Genomic DNA, 21844 nt, shown 5'->3' with positions numbered 1-21844 from the left:
TCAGCTACAGCGCACTGTGTCACTGCCTCTTCCCCTCCTTCAGGTTGCGTGCATTGTTCTGCCCAGCTCCAGGTCTTCTTTTTGACTACGAGAAGCGGTTGCCATGAAGCTTATGCAGCACAAATGTAGCTGCTTATTTTTCACACATAAACGGACAAGACACATAGACCCTACTTGCAAGCTCACAACTGTAAAGAGAAAAAATCTTGAAAAGTCAATGCAGGCATAGGCTGTACCTGAGCTCAGGTGGGCACCATGTCTTGACGCTGTAGGCAAGCTCTGTCGGGGAGGGCTCACGGCTGCCCGGCAGGTGGTCAGGGGAACGATGCTGCTGTTCAGCAAACAGGTACACGTGCTGGCCAGTCATGGCATTGGTGCCACCATTGGTGTTGCCATTTGTGGCAGATGGCACTGGCCTAGGTGCTGACACCACCACATCCCCCAGGCGGACGTGCTGGGTGTGGTCGGTGTAGTGAGGCACTCCGCCTCCAACGCCAACTAGGAAGACGTAGTCGACCTTCTGGAAAGTGCCTGCAACACAAGTGCATGGGTGTATATGCTGCCTGCAGGCTGGATTTTCCAACATAATAATGGCTTAATTTTATATGCACTGAATAATGAGAGCAGAGGCATATAATAGTTATTGGTGTGATCAGTGGCATGGTTATAAGTATGGCATATAACATAATGGTGTGGTCAATTGAATGGACAATGGTCAAGTAAGGTAGGAGAAAGAACACAGGGCAATGAGGACATGTGTGTGATGTTTTCAGCTCATTTATCAGTGTTCTTTATCAGCAAGAATGTCTGCACACAAACAACCTTTAATGAGCAAAAACGTTATGCAGATCCCATGCACTGCGGGAATTGATGGAAGGAAAGCTTTCTATGTTGTTGCTTTGATTGATCATAATTAGCAGTGATGTTGACAGCAAATGTTTAATTTCTTCAATGTTTTGCCCAACACTAGAGTGGTGAGTTGATGTTCAATGTTAGCTTACGTGCACCGTTGCTGTTTGTCAGCATAATACACAGAACACACAGTGAGTCATCTTTGTTTGAAGCGCTGTTGTGCACCACTCTTCATAACTCCCAAGAAGGTTAGCATTGTCACTGCCTCACGCAGCGCATTGCCTCGTGGCACAAGTGATAAACTTTAATTCAATTAGTGCAGTGCTTAAAGTCAGAGGGGTCCTGAGGGTGTCCAGCCTCCCTCCATTTCTTAAAGAGGGGCTCAGTCCCTTTTGGCAGCTTAACCGTAGCACTGCAAAACCCATTCGACAAGCGTTGGAGGCAATTTTATTGCTAGTATAGTGCCTTGTGCGGGGCAATTCTAACTCTCAAATTTTTCAATTAATCATTTAATCATGATCAATCGGTTTATGGGGCATGAGCAAAAACGGGAAAACAGGTGTTGTCGTACTGATGCATGCATTTCCACAAGGCTCTGCACATGACTGTCGTCACCCTGGTTTGAATATATATATATATATATATATATATATGAAAGAGCCTGTAGTGCCTATCAAAGGTGCTGTGGGTACTTTGGTAAATAAAATAAATAAAAAAAATTACCGACGATTACGTTACTTCCTAATGCGAACTTTGAGCGCAGCAAATAAGCTGTTTCACCGTTTCGATAGATTGAGGCAAAGAAATCGAGCAACACATGTATGCGCTATCACAAAATTTTTTTTTTATTTTTCAGACGTATTCCTTTAACAAAGACTCCACTAACAGTTCTTGACAGTCATGAAGGAAGCTTTGTGGTCGGAGAAATAGATTGATATATGTTCGACTTGGTACATCAATGCTTGATTCTCAAAGACGAGATCTATACAAGTGCCTCGCGAGGTTGTCACAGCCGTGGGACGCGTTACGAGCGAGAGGAACGGGATGTTCTCCCGCATAAGTGTTAGGAAATTGCTGTTTGTCTTTATGTCAACATTAAAGTCCCCCACTACTAACATCGGTGTGGATCGATGGACGGTTAATGCGAGTTGCAGGAAGTGCACGACGTCTTTCGTGAGTGCGGTAGCGGACTCACGAAAGCGGTATCAGTCGGTCGCTGCTAGCGCTGGGGGGATGAAAGGGGGGCGGAGCTGGTTACGAGGCCGACGACAACGCCGACGCGAAACCCAGGAACGGACGCCAAAGAGCCATTTGTGTAGCCAGCCCTCCTCCACAGTCTCTCCTCCTCCCTTCCATCATCCTCCCTCGCCCGGAGAGCCGACAGCGCGCATGCGCGGCGGCGGAGCAGATTCGTCGGCGAGCTGGTTACGAGGCCGACGACAACGCTGACGCGAAACCCAGGAACGGACGCCAAAGAGCTGCGCTCTAAAAGAAATGACGATAACTGAATGATGATGATGAAGTCAGGACAGGCTATATCTGGTATCTTGTCTGCACTATACCCGGACAATGAAGGAATGACGGTGACGACGTGACAGTGAAAGTGCGTTTTTGTGTTGGAGATCATGTTGGCGCTTGCGCACATCTGCCGCCCCCGGCCGCCTTGCTTTTCACTATATCCGATATTGATATGCACCTTACGCGGACAATCATGCAAGACAGCGGCCAACACCCAGCAGCCACCCCCTGATATAGCCAGTGGCGTGTAACCAGTGGTGTATAACTAGTGGCCCAAGTTGTATAACCGGCAAGACAGTAGCAGTCAGCACCATAAAAATGGGGAGAAGCACCCAAGAAAGCTTTACTTTAAAAATACGCAAAAGTATGCTATGTTGTCTTAAAGTGCAGGTGGATAGTTTCCCTACTAATAGAGAGCTACAACCTGTAGTGTGCCAAGATGTACAAGAAAGTGAAGCCAGTGAACTTGGAAAAGAGTAAGTTTCGGTTATTTGTAATAGTGCTAATAAAGAACACTCAAGAAAAAAATCTCAAAGAAAGATATTTGTGAGGCAGTGCCCTTTTAATGCCAAAGACACTTCCAAACCTCTGAAAGATTTCTTGCAAGGCCTCATTAAAGAGAGTAGGTCACAGAAAGGTACATCGACAAGAGACCAGAGTGACTTCTCAATGTTACAACTGGAAACCGTATGTTTAGGCACCAAAAAATGCTGTTTTAGGGGCCTATAACAGGCACTAAAGTTGTCATTTAGGCAATATATAGGCTCCAACTAGTACTGTTCTTTAGGCCCATATTTAGTCTCAAATAATAATAACATTCGCTGTGCATCTGAAGATAAATTAGGATTTTCTAAGGAACAAAGCCCACAATGTTTTGTCAAACTCACTTTCGTTTTTTGATAAAACGAAATGAGGGAAGTTGCATAGGTTACAAGAATTGTCTGAAATTTAGTGCGGCTATAGACACTACAAGAAAAGTTGGGAAAGCACTGACAAAAATAAACACCTACTCAAGAATTTTGGGTTTCATGTTGTGCCTTCTTATTTCACTGAAAGCATGCAGAATGGGAATGCTCAACACACACTGAAGTTAGGGAAGATATCTGTACTTTGGAATGTTTGATGATCCAATGCCCTATGAAATTACAGAATGTTCACCTGTCAAAACATCTGACAATTCTTTTAGTACCAAAAACTCTGGATTTTTGTTTTAGGAAGATTAAACTTATGAGCTAACTCTATCAGCAACAGGTCCTGGAATGGTGGTCCTGGAATTTATATATCCTACTCACTTGTAATGGGAGGTCCCCTGTACAGTCTGTTGACTATGGGACCTCCCTCTGTATGTATGTATAATCCCCATTTGTAACCTTATTAATATGCAAATAAAGAACTCTTGAACTCTTGAAAAAAAACTCTTGAACCTTGTCTGAACATCCAACATGAACCACACATATTTGGTCAGAGCTGCACTCCAGCATTCAAGTTTCTCAAAGACATTGGCGTAAAACATCAAAAAGAGCACTCAAATATGCTGAGTATGATCACATAGTGCAATTTGAGCCCTTCTCACAGTGATGCTCTTGTCACCTGCAAAGCTGTTAATGACAGCCTTTACATTAGTAAAGTGTGTGGTAATAATCGAAAGCCTTTAGTCAAGTTCCCCAGCATGTGGTAACATTACTACAAACAAAGTAAAGCCAAAACAAGACTTGAAAAAATGAATTTTTAAGATATGAAAATACAACATAGGCACCTACATTGAAATAGACATTTACGGGCACAATAAAAGCACCAGTAATATGTTTTTAGATCAATAGTTTGTGCTTATATGTTAAATAGGCCCGATAAAGACGCAAGAAAAAGAAATAGGCATTTTGCCTCAGGTTCTGGTTTTTAGTTATGACCTAAGAGGAGCGAAGAGAATGGTGGCCATACCCAGCAGACGTGTGGTCGTGTTTCCAGCAGCTATGATGGCCGCTCGAGAATGGCCCACGGCGGGAAGTTTCGTTGAGACCACTCTGTGAGCACCAATGTTACCCAGGGTGTACACATTGGACTCGCCTGCGTGAGAGAGGGGAACATATACAAGGGCAGGCAGTCAAACCACCATGCATACCTGCATGGTGGTTTACTTATGTAAACAAGTGCAAATGTGCATCTTTGTTTCCTAATCTTCCGGCAAGCATCACTCTTGCTGGTGTTTTTGATCAGTGAAACATATATAGCAGGTCACAGATTGGCTATTCTGAAGTAAGCAACAGATGTCGACGTACTTGAATACAACAAGTTGTGACCTAGTGGCAATGAGAAACGCAGCTGCTCATGCCTTTTTGTTTCATCACTATTCTACCACTTCTGCAAGATTGCTGCATGCCGAGAGTGACATTTTTAGAATACCCCCTCTTTTCTTTTTCACAGTGAAAAAAATTAAACAAACAAAAACGTCTAGATTCAAAATTCATGCATGCATGCATGTAGTGGCTATCAGTTCATGATGGAAAGGCCTTCTTTTTTAACAAGTAAACTGAATAAGTAGATTAAGTTCATGACAGTACCACGCATGAAGATGTAAGGTGGCACATACCTTCAGTCTTGTAGCGCACGAAAGTGTTCTTGTTCTCAATCATGACATCAACGGCCAGCTTCTCGCAGTACTGGGCAGTGATGATGGCAATGGTTGGCTGCTGCGAGCCATGTACTGTCGGCATCTGGCGTACCATCTTCACCTCTGTATCACAGTAAAAGCAAATCACTCACTCACTCACTCATGGTATGGTAGTTAATTTCCAATACACTCTAATCAACCAAAGCAGTGTGTGTTGAGGTTAAAGGGTGCAGCTTAAAGTTTCAACATCAATTACATTTTGGTGACATGCAGCATATACCATCATATTGCTCTACACTACTGAGCAGTTGGACTCTGTGCTATTGAGCACATTGCCACTTGAATATATACGTTACGTTGCAGACAGAGGCTGTCAATTAAATTCTCATTCCAATTTATGAAATGACGTAGTGGCATAATTCCACTCGTTTCAATTCTATGGAAGTGAATGTTCAAGCAAATTCCCATTCATAGAATGGCTCCAAATTACTTTCCCTTCCTTTAATTTCAAAAAAGTACCCCAATATAACATCTCTGACAACATGGAGCTTTCTTGTAGAATGCATGGCAGGAATGCCTGAACATATCTGCGTAAGCATGCATGCATGTGGTGCTTCCAAAGTAAAAGTAAACCCATATTCATGAAAACAAAGTCATTCCATTTCTATTTAATTCCAACTAATATAAGCACAAACCCATTATGATTCTATATATGCACAATTAGTCACCATTCCACTCGGGGCTTCCAAAATAATGGAATGATTACAGAGTCTATCCAGTTCTGGTATGGAAGCTCTGCAAAACTGGTTGTTCATAAATAAACCCTCTTTACAGCAAAAGTAACTTACCAGTGTCATTCTGGACCACACGGGTGAAGCTCCCAGACTCCATTTCTTTGATGAGGTTCTTTGACAGCAGCTCACGCAGATGCAGATGAACTTCTTCAGGGGCGTGGTTGGTGTTCCTAAGTAACAGCAGAGCACAAGGCATAGACCAGTGCTGTTAATTAACTTCAACGAGTTGCTTCTTAGTGACGAGGCCACTAAGCCTTGAGGTAGCAGCGCTCCCTCCGTGCACCTTCTCTCACATCTGGTGCACAGTGCCGTCATCATGCATCAGATACAGAAATACTATAACAAAATCCTGCCAACTGTAAAATGGCTAATTAGCCCATTTAATTGTCAATATGGTCGAATGCCAATTTAACAAGAACTTCAGTTTAACGAACTGCTTAACTGATCTAAGATATTTGCCTGTAAGACTGTGCATATTATGTTTTTCAATTTGTTCCCTAATTCTGACTTGCACTTTCAATGTAGTTAAATCACTGCACACATCATATATGCACTTCAGCAATCTCCACAAGAAACAATTTGAACCGGGCAGCAAAACCTGTCATTGGAATATTTGCCAGTCTGGAAGTTAGTCAAGCCTACATTCCCCATGATCCATTCGTGCTCACGGAGAGATAGGAGCACTTTGTTGGAACAGACACTATCTGCCATGAGCTGAGATCATTGGTCAAAACTAGTAGTGAAGCTGTTTCATTAATTTCCACAGTCAACATAGCAATGCCTGCAGTATAAAGATAGCATAATAAACCGGACGTGGAGATGCTTTTCAAACCATGCCATTTTATTTGCACTGAAAAGTATGCTGGAGGGTAGTTTTGAGCAGTTTCTTGAAACCTAATGCAGTGTAGGACTGTTACACACACACACGTGCGCACACACACGCACACACACACACACACAGCACAAAGAAGAGAGTGGACAACACAAACGCTGTAACTGCAAGCAGTAATGTTTTCCATTTTCTTCTTTGAGTTGCTTTTACATACTGCCCCCTTTTTCAAGATGACTAAATACAAACTAGGCCAATTGTTGAATTTAGTGACACTATGCTGCCTGCTTACATGGTCATAATGCAACAATCCACTGACAGATATTTCTGGATTTGCAGTTATGAACATAAACACTCAAAAAATAATGTACACGCTCAGATATGGCCATGAATTTTTAAAGCATGCCCAGCCTACCATACTATTAAAATCACTATAGTAATGAATCAAAGAAAAGTTACATGAGGAGTGGGGTGCCAGTGCCGATCAATCAGCATTTGTTAATCATTAGCAAAGGAAAATAAAAAAAAGAAAGGCATTGATAAATCTTAAAAGGCTGCTATATTTGATAGCTTTCTAACATAACAGCATAGACAAGCTTAGAATGAAAGAGGAGGTTTTAATATGCCACAGGTATTATAAGCTTGTGAGTGCAAATTGCTGTGGGAATGGCGTGGACATACGTTTGACGACAATCACAGCAGTTTTTGTTGACGAGTGAGGTTGCACACAAGATAATGGCACTTACTTGGAGAGTTCAGTGAGGGACACAGGGTTGGGATAAGCTGACTCAATTATTTCCAGGACCTTCTCTTGAGTGAGCTCCATCTTGGCCTCAAGTGTACTGTCATCTAGAGACACTGAAAGAGAAACACAATCCAGCTTAATTCACAATTGAGCTGAAGGTTGTACAGCTGTGGGGCATACAGTAGAGCATTGCAGACATCACAAAAGGCATAGCCCACTGTTGCCCAATTGCTGCAAAGTATGATACCATTTGGCATTGCTATATAGTCACCACTGCTGGCGTGATTTCAAAGTATGGATGCCTCTATGACCTGTATAATTATCTCAGTATGAGAACATAACAGTGCTAATGAATGCAATGCAATAGAAAGACTTTACAGCTAGCCCTGCCAAGTTTTTGGGTGCTGGAGCATTTTTAAACAGACTCTATAGACCTTTCCAATGAGAGCTACCTGAGCATCTCTGTAATGCCCTCTGGACTTGCAATTACACATAATCCCGCCACAAAAGCATTGCGGAAGCTGCAGCACCTGCCTTATACCCCTGAGTAACAGTCCAGAAAGACTTCTGTGAAGACAGATGGCACTTCAAAATTGATTGACTGATCCAGTTTTAGATCTCAAGATTTGAAGTTAACTAATTAAATTATGGGGTTTTACAAGCCAAAACCATAATCTGATTATGACGCATGCTGTAGTGGCGGACTCCAGAAATTTAGACTACCTGGGGTTCTTTAACGTGCACCTAAAATGAAGTACACGGGTGTTTTCGCATTTCACCCCCATTGAAATGTGGCAGCCATAGCCAGGATAGTTTAGGTCTCAAAGCTACAATTGGGGTATGAGAAATGCCGTGGTTCATGGCTATGAATTAATCCTGAGGCTCTCGATCTCCTCTATGTGCTTTAAAACCTCAGTTACAAGCATACTCACATTACAGCTTCACTGATATGTGACTGCTGCAGTCAGCAACAAAATGTACAATTTTGTGTTCAGTGGCAAAATGCCATATATACCTATATATATTAACTGATCAACATAGCAACTACAGATAAAAAAACACAACTGCCTTTACAGCATACAAAGTAATCTAACAACTGGAAGCAGTGCCAACACTAGTAGTATGTCACTTGAATATGCAAGCACTTGAAGTATGTCATAGTTTTTGACTGGAGATCTCTGATATTACACTAGGTAATATGTAAGAAAATATAATTGAGTCTAAAAGCTGTACAATTTATGAAAGTATAACCAGCAGCACACTGTGGCGTTTAAGGCATAAAAGCTTCACTAACCAAGCGATGTGAAAACTTAATTTTTAGGCACTGTAATTTATAAAAATGAAAGGTATATGGCCAGTGCAGTTAGGCTGATGCAAGGTTAGAAAAAGCAAGTAAACAGAACATCAACATTCCTGTGAGCTCGGCATTACATTAGCCAAGCACAGTCCTGTTTAAAGGCAGTACAAAATTGCCAATCTGTGAGTGATCATCAAGCAGCATTTACTCAGACAAACATGTAGCAAGTATCAGTATGCAATTATGTATATATAAAGAAAGAAAGACTTCAGTACCAAGCTCAGGTCTAGACAGGCAATTTCAAGCACTGCCTTAAGTGTGTTAGATTCTGTTATTCTGTGCATAGACCACTGTCATGCAGTTTGTAAGAAATTAGCCAAAGACCACCAGGGGAGGCTATTGCTTCATGGGCAGAAACAAAGCACATTCTTTATATCAGAGTAGAAGAACACGTTTTAGGCTTCAAGGAAAGTGGGAAGTTTGTTCAAAGAAATATTTTCATAACTAGAGACGTGCGAGTGGTATACTTTAAATAAATAACATTGAGATAATGCTGGCGTCAAGCATCGCCAGTAATTGAAGGATAAGCAAAGCATGTCTATATTACAAACATGTTCTGCCATTTGCTAGTGCACAGAAATGAAGGTGAACCTAACTGCCTAGAATGCAAGCATTAAGCTAAATCAAATCTCAAATTATGATTATGTGATTCAATGCCCCAAAGCACACATTGGCTATGTGGGCCACCGTAATGAATAAGCTCTGGATTAATTTTGACCTGAGGCAGAAAGCGTAATTCTTATCCTTGAGCTGGATTATGTGATGTGGCAGACATTACTAGCACGAGAAATTGAAACATATATGAACCTAATTAAATTAATTAATTACTTTACAGCACATTTTGCAAATTGCGAATTTCAGCCGGTGAGTTGGCAAGATGTATGCACTTAAACTGAATTTCTGGGATGACACCAGTTTCGAGATATTTCCTGATGTGTGGGAGGAAACACATGTGCGTTTCAGTTACTTTTGTGCTTCAATGCATAAAAGAACGTTTTGTTAAAAGAGTAAGTGGAACAAAAGTGCATTTTTACAGCGAGTTTGATGGCACATACCTCGATACTGGTGTCATTCTGTAAGTTCATTGACAAATGGATACATCTTACAAACTCACTGAAAACAATTTGTGAATTTCAATATATGCCAAACAGTAATTAATTAAGAAGTTAATTATAGAATGTTTGTTAATTAGTTGGGTATGTGTTTCGATTTCTTGTGCAAGTAACGTCCCTGAATTATCAAGCTCAAGGACTAGTACTATGTTATCTGCAAAAGACAATTTTTGTAAATTCACGAAAAAAAAGGATCACCCCGTATACATAACACATAGCATTATAGATTAAAGTATGGTACACTTCATTAGTGAAATAGGAATTAACACTGTACAAACTGTCATAATAAATATAGAAATGCTCTAAAACCAAGGATCTTATAGTTAGTAACCCATCTTATTGTGCAAAAAGATTTTTCATTTGCCCAGCAACGATGCCTTTTGCAGCAGAAAATACTTTTTCACTTGGAAGCCATACTAGAAGATAGGTAAGTGTATTTTGTATTTTTGAAAAGTTGGTAAGTGCTTAAGGGCCTGAGGTGGTCAGTAGAAGGTGGTAGGTTTGCATGGACGTTATAGCAGTAATCTTGCATACCATACCATAAATCTGGCCATAAGCAAATACGAGAAAATACTAAATGTAAAATTCTGAAAGTGAACATAGACCACGTGTATGAGTTCCCATGATCATGATGGACAGTCTTGTTATTAGAGGAATCCAAAGTACTGAATAGTATTCACACATCACATTTGTAAAATGCACAGTCCTCAACTGATGTATGATCGTTGGCACAGGCACTTGGGGGACTATTTTTGGGTGATCACTTTTGGAGAAACTACCATCCCTTTCGCGAGATTTTGTGTGTCTCGAATCTGGTTGCATCGAAGTGAACAGCCGACAGCATTCCAGCGAAGATAACGAGCTTGGCATAGCCCCAGAAACATTGTCAGTCAGCCGTATGTGCCGATGCATTCGGTGCCAAGTCACGTGAATTCTCGCAAAAATGAAACTATCTCTGAAAGTGATCACACGGGAATACTGCCTTTGCTCTCACAATAATTAATTGTTAGCAGCGCAACCTGTCACCTGTGCGCTCATGATCGAAAAATGACAAGGCTTCTCTATTTAGTGTGAAATTTTTCTCACATCTGTGCTGAATTCCCAACTGAGCTGAAGCTGCCTGAAAACTTCAGAGCACCAAATAAGACAAGGGAATATTTATGAACAAGTTTTACCAACACCAAACTGTGCACCAGTTATTGAATATCACTTGTGCCAAACCAGAAAAACCTTGAAAAAAAAGGAAAAGAAAAGAAAACAAAACGATTTAACCCAGCAGAGGCTTCATATCTGATAACAGCAGCATGTGAATGCAGGGCCAACAGTATTTCCAGTGCCTTCTATTGACAGCCACTAGTGTTATCAACGAGGTTATGCATGGTGGATACTGTGGCACAGGACGTGTTCTGTCCACACACAGTATTCAGTGTGTTCATCTTTAAGTCACCACATCATGATTGCTTCAGCAGCACAGCACCAGTGACTTGCAACATTTCCATCAAGAGCAGATGGAAAGTGCTCTGAGCTGTGACATTTACTGAGTAAAGCAATCAACAGTGTCTCAATAAGTAAATCCTAAAGCTGGAAGCAACATTTCAACAAGTCCCGCTGTCAAAATGTTGGCTTCAGTCTTGGACCTTCCTGCGTTGAACTTTGTTGTTATTCCACGTCTCCATCTTCCTGTGAACTCCTGCCTCGTTAGGATCACTGCACATGACCTTTCCAATAATACTAATGGTTGTCAACAGAAGGCACAGCAGAAGGTACCGCCAGCAGTGTACCCATGTGTAGTTGCAAATGTACGTGAGATATACACATTGCTATGATTCTCCCGAAAAAGGTTTAGTATGACACTCAATTTGCAAGCCATATGATTTAAACAGTATGGATGTTGGCATGCTTGTGGAGCTAAGTTTTCCAAATGCAGGCATGCTAAAGACAGCCAGGCAGCATCTCCAAGATGCATGTATTATAAGTACAGTCGCCACCTTCTCGATGCAAGAGATGTACGTGGCCAGAGTTGAACTTGATGATTCGCTCCAGCTGGGGGGCGAAGCTGTCTGGAAGCTCAGAGTCCTGCCCCAGAGTCAGGGAAAGCCAAGGGTCTGCAAGTCAGGCTGCCAGTGGCTCAGCTGGCTCAAAGCACAAATGCGTGCTCTCGCTGCATAAACGTTGCTTGGATCCTCGGTGAATGTGCCCTAACTCTTGAGGATGCTTCCATGACTTAGGTCACAGGACATGGCCAGTTTTGGATGCTCAAGAGTAGGTCTTTGATGCTGAATGCAGCCAGATTTGTAGAAGTCCTCTGACTCAGTTAACAGAGTGCTAACTTGGACTGGGTGGTAATACTTGAGCAATGAAACAGTGCTTTTGATTAGCACAAAAGGAGGCAACACACACAGGTTCTGACTAGCAACCATAACATTTGTTTGTAATGAAAAGCCACATATACTTACTCATATATGTAACTTTTCATAACAAATAAATGTTACAGTTGCTAGTCGATACTTATATGTGTCATCTAATTTTGTCATGTTCAGATGTGCTCTTCTTTTTGGTCAAATACACAATGTTTTAGTCTCACATAGAAAGCACAATGCCCCTGTTGCAAAGACTGGCACGTTCTTATCCTCAGAGACGTTCCAGTGTGCTGAAACAATGCTGTCAAGGTTACCATTAAACTTGCCATAAGCTCATGAGCCCATTTTTTTTTCTGTCCAGATATTACATACAGATTTGAGAAATGTGAGTGCCCCTATGAGGCTACATGAACAGAGATAGCTTTCACACCCCTGGAACCTTATTCAATGACTAGAGTGAGGAAGAACATGTGGTAAGATGGATCTTACTCGGGCGTCGGGGAGGCTCAGTAATGTTCTCCAGTTGTCGCATTTCAATCTCCACCTTGCGCATGTTGACATACTTAATCTGCATCAGCTTCATAATCTTCTTTATGAAGCCCACATAATCTGCGAAGAGAAATTCCAAACAAATCCATGTAATCAGCCGCTGCTACAAATTCAGCTGTTGTAGCAGCTTTCTTTCAGTGGTACAATGGGCCATTATGCAATTCGAAGTTGCTCATCCTTGAGGAAAAGGGGGGAGGAGAGGGAACACCCCTCCTCTACATCAGAAGAGACAATGAAACAGTGTTTTTAATACTATTGCCAGATACACACTTTCAAGAACTACTGAAATTAAGTGCGTGACTGCAATATAGGACATGTGGTGTTTGACCTTTGGCCTATTAGTGTGAGAAAATGCAGTAAGAAACGTAACATTAACCCAAGTTGTTAAACTCAGAAAAAAAAAAAGCTACGGGACTGTGAATTTCGACACAGCGCCACTTACCTTATCTGTCATATTATTATACAGGTCCATGTTGGCCAATTAGCTACTCGGGTGTTTCCAGGGGCACAATATTGGCTCAAGCTGCAATCTTTTTCAAGACAATGTTCTTCTAGGATTATGACCTTCAAAAGAGTGTTATTTTCTACATTTGGTATATTCATTACTTAGGGGTTCTTAATGTCTGATATATACTGATCTGATTACTAATGGGTATTAAAGTTCCTGTCACGACAGGATTGAGCACCAAGCAAACCAATTCCACAACAGTTTAAGAACGAGTGAAGGCCAAAGTGGAAGCAGGAAGTGGATAGTAAAAAGAAGCAGGCAAGCCTAGCAATATCACAGACGTCAGTGTTTGTTAAATAGCTGCCGTGATCGATTATATCACAACACCAAGATCCTTGAAAACCTTAACCTCTTTAAAAATGAATACGTGCACAAGATGCTACTTACCTGGGAGGAAATATAATGAAATAAAGCTGTATGCCAAGCTAATATGAGGTTAGAGGACAAAAGGTTTTGTATATACAGGAATATGGACTGAAGGCAACCAAATGTTCCATATGCAAGGACCAGGAACTTTTGCAAATGTTGTGGCTTGGAAATACTGATTTTGGCAAGAGTGCCCTTTGACACTTGTTTGCCTCGGATGTAAGAGGGGCACACTATAATAACTTGCATTTGAATGATGGGCTTGAATCTCAAATGGGCACTAATGTTTTTTGCACTATTCATATCACATACTAAAGGGCTTCTCACGCAACTCAACACTCGATCTGTGGACGTAATGATGAGTGTGCAAGCAACACTAGTTGTGCCCTGCAAGAAGACATTGTGCACTTTAAAACCAAACATAAATAGCCACGAAAGGAATCCAAAAGAAGTATGCTAGGTAGGTGAAGAAAACAAGCCTCATTATTTTGTTGAGAAAACTGCAATTACTATGCACTGTCCAGCCAACGATTTGCAAGCTATACCACAGGCCTTCACTTGCCGGTTGTTTTCATGACTTAACACTATATTCGGCATGTTTTTCAACTAAATGAGGATGCTCTTTTGAGAAATGCAACCTAAGAGATAAGAACGGAAACTGAGAAAAAGTAGTTTTATAGTTAAAGTGGCAGTGGCTTCGAACCAATGAAATTGTGGCTAATATGTGGCACAACAATCAAGACTACAATGATTGTCCCAAGCTTGCCAGTTTATTTTGGTCTGGAAAAGCAAGTGCTTGGTGAAACATTTTACAACTCGTAAGTGAGAAGAAAGTGCCCGCCACTATATTTATTCCAAAGTTGTATTCACAAAATATTATACAAAAGAAAGGGGGGGGGCAGGTAGTGGGGAGGCAGGGGGAGGGGAGACAATGACATTAGACTGAGTAAGGCGTTAGGCACACAGCTGGGGAAAGAAGAAATCAGTTGGCAGTGGGGACAGCAGGACCCAATATGCATCATAGTTGAACAGATGAGGTTAAAATGCAGCTGGTTATCGTGAAAAACTTCACATTAACGTTTCAGGCTAGACTTTCTCGCAGCCTCACCTCTGGGAAAGTCACTGGGACTGACCAATTCTTTAAAAAATTCCTGGGCGGAATGGCGCTGGTCATTTTTGGTCACCCCCGGCTTGAACCAGAACTTGAGCTCTCTGCTTTCCTGCAATGAAAAAGGTGTGTTAGTGTTTGCCATTCTGCAACAAAATTTCTCTAACCTGAATGCAGAAAATGTTCCAATGAGATAGATGTTCAATTATAGTTAAAATCAGCATGAAATGTACCATTTTCATTTCAGCTCAAGCATATAAGGTGCTTAGTCAGGCATCCCTGACTGTCTCAAAAAAATTTCACTTTATGTGGAAGATTTCCTCTCAAAATATTTTCTGAAACAACAAAATTTCTGGCTCCCTGTTCATCAATTTTTTTTTTTAGTGTACAACAAAGCTAGGTTAATGCAAGAGTTTTTTGCATAAAGTTTTGTAAGCTTTCTCTCTCTGCAATGCAATGCTCATGTGTGGTCAGTTCTAAACACTCATGAACTGTGAAGCGATGGTAATTCTTGGGCTAACTTGAACATATCTCACAGATAAAATGGTGTGACATGACAGTCACACTACGGCTGACTGCAATAGTAAGTCAATGTCCTATCATGTTACTAGTCAGTGCTTTTTTTTTCTGTAAGAGCATTCCAGTAAGCATGCTGAACATGGTAAATTTATTAACAAATGTGGTGTTAAAGAATGATGCTTTCATTGTTGTGTTGTGTAAAAAAGAATAATAATGATAATACGCGAAACATTTCTGGTGAAAAGCATTAGCAACTCACCCGTGTGTGGACTTCTGTCACCACGTTGGTGAGGAATACACGGAACTCCAATGAGATCTCGGGTGAATCATCATCATCGTCATCTAGGCAGAAAAAAAAAGCATATTTGCAATAAAGGCTACCAGTTCACAACAATCCGTATTGTTGCATAAGCAGTTGGCATTGCAGCTGCTGTTTTTAAACAATATTAGTATGGATTAATAAAATAACTAAGAAGGTACCAGAGCTATTCCATAACCCAGCCAATCGTTACTAATGCCATTGCACAGAATAAACCTCCAGCATATACCCCATTGATGTGGCCTATAAACAGAGCTTAGCATCATGTATGTGCTTCTGTTAATGATGCATATCTGCATATTGCATGGAGGAAACCTGCACAACATATGAAGCCAACAGATAATAAAGCTAAGGAAAGCATAGGGAAAATAATTTGTGGTATATTATTTGAAGTGTAGAAATGATAAAATAAAGGGAAATGAAAGTGGACAAAGAAACAACTTGATGACAGCGGGAGCTGAACCCACAATTTCCACACAAGGCGTGCATTGCGCTACCAATCCTACTATGGCAGCTGTTACCATGCAAACATTCTTAAGTAGCACATGTACGAGATTTGACTCGGGGAGTGTTCGCCAGCGCCACTTATGGCTATGGTGGTGGATGCGGAACATCCTTTTGAGCGATGGTGTCATGTAGTACGCATGAACTTTAGAAGCAGGCAGCTGACCAATAATCCTGGTATGCTACCTGAATGCGTCAAACCTGCCGGAGTCAAGACCCTCGCTATGCAAGGAACGGCTACAAGTTGGTTTTCATCCACATTTATTTCTCATTACTTTATTTACTACAAATAATTTCCACTATGCTTTTCTTGGCTTCATATGGTCGTCACTAAAAAAAATCGGGCCCCTAGGTTCCCCTTCTCATTCAAAAGAGCAGGAAGGTTATTGTTGTTACAGTCCATTGAAATGTAATGCCCAACGGCCTATTAAAGAAACTGTGAACTATTGGTCTAAAATCAAACACACTTGGCTTGACAATTTAAAAAAAAAAGCACTAGTGTCTTAATTTCCGTGCAGTATACAGAAAAGCTGCTGTGAGGTTGTCCTCATTCTTTAGGAGCACAGATTATTGAAAAGCGTTTTGTATACTTGGCATTATGGGCTGTTTAAAACATGCTTAGCTGCCTGGTACGTGCACGCTAACTTTTCAAGAAAGATAGTTTGTACTCGGCGAAGACAACGGCGCATGTGCACAGACGCTCTGCACCGAGAAAGCTTTTGGTCTCCCTCTTGCCCCCATGCGTTATGCTCGACCACTACGCGTCTGAGTTATGGGGAAAAGCCAACCGGACCCAACGTCAGTCTATATAGGCGGACTTCCCCACGCACTTCGGACGCAAAGCGGTGCATCGCGATGCAAAGGCGGCCCGGCAGGAAAGGCGTGTCGTGCTTGCGGAGTTTGTGGCGCATTCCAGCGGGTAAACAGGATTAAACTGCATATCACAAGTGTTATCTTCAGGGCTAGCGGCGAACTCTCACAACTGCTTCAGGCTCACGATAACCAAGCCTAACCACAGAAGACGCGTGGTACGATGCCGCGAGTCTCCACTACTCACACTAACATCACCCAACAAGCTCCATACGCTTCCTACGCTTCCTTTTATGTAATTCCTTTCTTTGAACACGTTATAACGCCGAATAATATGAACCAAAACTAACTGTCCAACTTGCAATGGTTCTTTTCGTGCGAGCAAATCCAAATGATTAGTGGCCTGGACGAGTGGTACCGCCTGTCGCCTTGCGATTGCTTTGATCTCAGCTCTCGGAGGTATATTGCACGTGCGGCCACTCGAGCGCTATATATATAACGCACGAAAAATAAAAGTAGAAATGTTGAAAGAAAAGACAGAAGAAGAAAACGAGAAGCAAAACAAGCGGGAGCGACTGTACCCCTGCTGGCGAGCCGGTTGATGACGATGCCCCGGTGGTCTCCGCCTGCCTCGTGCATGACGTTGCCCTTGTCGAGCGCCTGCCGAGCCACCCGCTCCATCTTGATGGTCGTCTGGCCCTCCGCCTTCTTGCGGGGGGTCATCACGATGTGCTCCTCTGCGCAAACAGTGCAAGCACGCGAAGAATGAACGTGTCAGTTCGCTTTGTCACCTCCGAAACGGCGAATATGTCTCGCGCGTCTGTCATCTACACTGCAGCCGGCCATGACTCTATGTACGTATACGCCACGTAGCACAATGTGCTGGTGCTCGGTAAAGTATCGGACCAGTGCGCGCAGACCACAGAAAGAAACGCGCACTTCGATCGCTGAAGCTGCGGCTGAACGCATGTCGGAACACCGCCGTCCGACGTATCTGCTGCGCATTCAGCAAGGTTCTAAACCAACACCTCTAAACGGACGGCTATATGGACGGCGGTGTTCATTCGCTGCTGATGGAATAAAGTAGGTGGTCGTCATCATCGTGCGGCACAGCGTGCAGATCTAGCAATGACAGTTTTAATGAAATATATATTCGACAAGTTCATTTACTATCCCTAAAGAAGCTAGCGGTGGCACTCCATTTGAACTTCGAGTGCCTTGCCTGCTTTATCTCAGGGGCTCCTATCTAAATACACGGGAAAGGAGAAATCGTTTTTCTCGGCAACCACTGCACCAAATTTGATGAGGTTTGTTGCATTTAAAAGAGAAAGTTAAAATCTAGTGACTATTGGCAGCGAATTTTCGACTTAGACCGTCAATGTTTTAATAAAAATTGTTAAAAATCGAAAAGCTTCATAAGACGAAACTATAAGATTTACAGCTTTGTAACTCAGCAATGAAAAACGTTATGACAATTATGTAAAGTGTATTTAATATTACATCTAAATCAGACAAAATTGATTTACCACACATGGTATGACTTTGTAGAACCCTTGTAGACAATCTAGAAAATCCCCTTATGACATAATATGACATATCAAACGTGTCTGCTTTTAATGCTCTAACGGATGCAGTTCACAGAACTGCGATATATGTTCTAAATGCAGAGCTACGAATTTGTAAAGTTTATCAGATTGTGGTTTTGCAACGTAAAACCCCATAATTCTTTTTGTAAACTTCGTGCTTCTATATTTTTCAAGCTTAACAATATTCGAAAATTGCTTTTTAAGACATTTAGGCACTAAATCGAAATTGCGCTTGCATCAGTCACTAGAATTGCCATTTTGCAAACGCAACACATTGCATTAAAATCGGCCCAATGGTTAACTCAGAAAAGCGTTTCTGCGTTTTACATGTATTTGAATAGGCGGCATCAGAATTGGGCCCGAGCTAAAGCTTCCTCTTTAAAGGGACACTAAAGTGAAACAATAAACCAGTTTAGACTAATAAAGCACTGTTTGAGAACCCTGCAGGCAGTCATTATTATTAGACGATATCATAATTATTAGACGATAAAATGAAGGTCGAAGTATCAGCATTTTAATTTCGCGCCGAAACCCCCTGACGCCGGTACGTCAGTGTGACGTCAGGGATTCCAAAGTATGTTCTCGCATTTGGGCCACGTTGGCTGAGCAAAGGTTCCCGAAACTTGCCATGTTTAATATTTGGTTCCTTCAGAATACAATGTAGTCAATCTGTACCGCTATATAATTAAGTAGGCCCTAGAAAATTCCATCAAAACCAACGACGTCACAGCGACCAGGTGCGGAAACTTCAATGAGGCGTCGCCACCCGTCTTTCGTTCTTCCGCATTTTCTGCCTTACCAAGCGCCTTATCGTGGTAAGAATGGTGTTTTTGGTGTTGTAGAAAGTTAATTTACTGATGCAGAAGAAATCAGTTTGCTCTTTAGCGTCCCTTTAAGGAATAGAGCAAACGTACTCCATAGGAGTAAACGGTAATACTCAAAAGAGAAGTTACAGGCGGGACAAACAGTTATACATATGCGAAACGAGGTCACAAACTACATCAACTGCACTATATATATCTGAACCAACGACATTTCACTGCACGAGAGAGCAATGCGCGGCCTGTGGCGAGAAGAAAGAGAAACGGAGACTCCGCCATTATAAGTTCTTGTGTGTATACAACATTCGTGGAAACAAGCAACGGACATAACGGCATGTGCTTAGCTGCTCAGCGATCAAGAGACGAGAAAAATGCGGGAAAAGCCTCGGTGGAAATTCCGCACGCACGACGCTGACGTTCATTAAGGACCATTGTTCACGCTCAACAAGCGCGGAAAGCTAACGAGGCTCTATTCTTAACGCGGTGGTATAGTTAGCACCCGGCCGAATGCGAGAGAAAGCTGTACCCAGACGCCACAACTCCGCGCACGCATTCAGGTCCGCAAAAGAGCGGTGGGCAGAGACGACTTGAGCTCCTTCGTCTCGGTTCTACAGGGTACAGTGAAAAGGACACAATCATAGCGCAACGCCTGCTTTCCTTTTACTGCAACCTGCGCATTGTGCTCTTTCAAGTTCTCTAACAAAATAAATAATAACAAATAAATAAACACACCCACATAACCCTCGGGATTCGTGCATACATATTTGCTTTTGCTTTTCACAGGCACTTAAAGAGCCCACTAAAAGTACGTTAAGCTACGCCTATAAGCAATAGCAAAACTGTCGTTCTTGCCGTGTGGGGGGCCTGGTAAGCTGGAAAAAAAAAAAAAAAAAAACACTGAAAGCGACAGGCGGGTGGCGCCGCCACCCAGAAGTTCCCGCACCAGTTCGCCGTGACGTCATAGATTTCGACAGCGTCTATACATATACCGGTCTCATCACTCCTTCATCGGTGCAGAGTGACTACATTGCATTCTAGAGGAACCAGATATCCAACCTAGCAAACGGCCATGGTGGCGTAGTGGCTTTGGCGTTGCGCTATTGTGAGGGCGCGGGATCAAATACCGGCCGCGGCGGCCGCATTTCGATGTGGGCGCAATGGAAGACGCCCGTGTGCCCTTCATTGGGTGCGCGTTTAAGGAAACCCAGGTGGTCAAAAATAATACGGAGTCCGGCGTCCACTACGGCGTTTCTCATAATCACATCGTGGTTTTGCCCACGCGAAACCCCAGAACATAATTTTAATCAACATGGAAAGTTTCAAAAATTTCTCCTGCGCTATAATACAGACCCAGGTACGAAAGATTACTTTGAAGTTCGTGACGTCGCACTGGCGCACCGGTGCTGAGGAATCAGCGCGGAATTCAAAAATGGAAAGCTTATAAGGCCTTGATTTCCTCCAGCAACACTCAACCGTCTTCCGCAACGTGCATGACCATCATCTGTTTATTTTTTATTTTTTTCAGTCTAACCTAATTCAGTGCGGCTCTCGTCTAGGCAACGTGCTACATGAGACCCATGGCGTTCACGTCCCAGACCGGCGCGCGAGGAGAAACATTCAGGCGACTCGGCTGACCCGTTACAAACAGGAACCGTACAGCGCGTAGCAGACGAGGTCAAACTAATGACTGACAGGATACACGGGGTGAAAACTCACTCTGAGCTCGTGGCTCTCTAACTCATATAGCTGAGCTTTGTATGCGACGCGTATCGGTGTTCGTAACTGTGAGAGAGCAGAGGCAACGTGTTTACTGACAATGCTGGTCCGCACGTGGTGAAGCTTCGGAATCGCCAGCGGGCATTCAGTCACCGGTCGGACGCATAAAGTTTACGAACGACGGGCGATTGCAGATGGCGCTAAAGGGGACCAAATGCGTTGATCAGGGAGGCCCCTGTCGAAGCGTAATAGCATCGAATGCTCTCTCTCTCTCTCTCTCTTAAGCGCAGGCTAGTGCGCTTAGCATGATTGTAGATAGCCCTCGTAGTAACAGTAGACCTTGATATTACGGTAGCGGCGCATTCCCACTTTGGGTGATTGGCCAATACTTTTCAGCACAAGTACAAGAAATCAATACTCGTACAGAATAACGAAAGTACGCAGATGCAACGCACATGCGCACGTACATGCGTTGCATGGTGGTGGCCAGGCTAACGAAACCGGGCCACTACCACTAAAAGAGTGTGTGCGCAGTGCCAGCGTGCGGGGGCGGCCGCGACAAATTCATCAAGGCCTTCTTCCCAGCTTACTCACTATCCTCTTGCTCTGGAGAAACAGTAATTACCTACTTATTATTGAAGAGAACCAGCCACCGCGTAAAAAACTCGTCATTATTATCAATCACCGTCTCAATGTCAGGTCCGACCCCTCTAAAAAAAAAGGGGAGGGGGGGGTCCGCACCTGCGCAAGTGTTGGAATCTATTTTAAGCGAAGCTTTCGTGAATAAGTGACAAATCCTAAACTACAGTTTGTATTTCTTCATTTATTCTTAATTATTTAAAGTGCAACGGGTCACTTCATGG

The 21844-nt window shown here is 42.6% G+C and overlaps 1 protein-coding gene across 2 annotated transcripts in view; it reads right to left on the bottom strand.

Annotated features, from left to right (window-relative positions):
* LOC135895897 (uncharacterized) overlaps positions 1-21844 on the bottom strand; it is a 100200-nt gene that overhangs the window by 29942 nt on the left and 48414 nt on the right. For both annotated transcript variants that reach the window (XM_065424128.2, XM_065424129.2), the window contains exons 2-10: positions 17440-17595; positions 15485-15567; positions 14707-14818; positions 12665-12784; positions 7348-7459; positions 5827-5942; positions 4958-5101; positions 4309-4434; positions 237-531 (exon numbers count right to left, since the gene is read on the bottom strand). In XM_065424128.2, coding sequence (XP_065280200.1) covers positions 237-531; positions 4309-4434; positions 4958-5101; positions 5827-5942; positions 7348-7459; positions 12665-12784; positions 14707-14818; positions 15485-15567; positions 17440-17595 — 1264 coding nt within the window. The remainder of the gene's footprint in view (positions 1-236; positions 532-4308; positions 4435-4957; positions 5102-5826; positions 5943-7347; positions 7460-12664; positions 12785-14706; positions 14819-15484; positions 15568-17439; positions 17596-21844) is intronic.

The sequence above is a fragment of the Dermacentor albipictus genome, chromosome 4 (assembly GCF_038994185.2).
Source record: "Dermacentor albipictus isolate Rhodes 1998 colony chromosome 4, USDA_Dalb.pri_finalv2, whole genome shotgun sequence".
NCBI lineage: Eukaryota > Metazoa > Arthropoda > Arachnida > Ixodida > Ixodidae > Dermacentor > Dermacentor albipictus.
The sequence above is the reverse complement of the archived record's forward strand: the minus strand, read 5'-3'. Positions and strand labels throughout refer to the sequence as shown.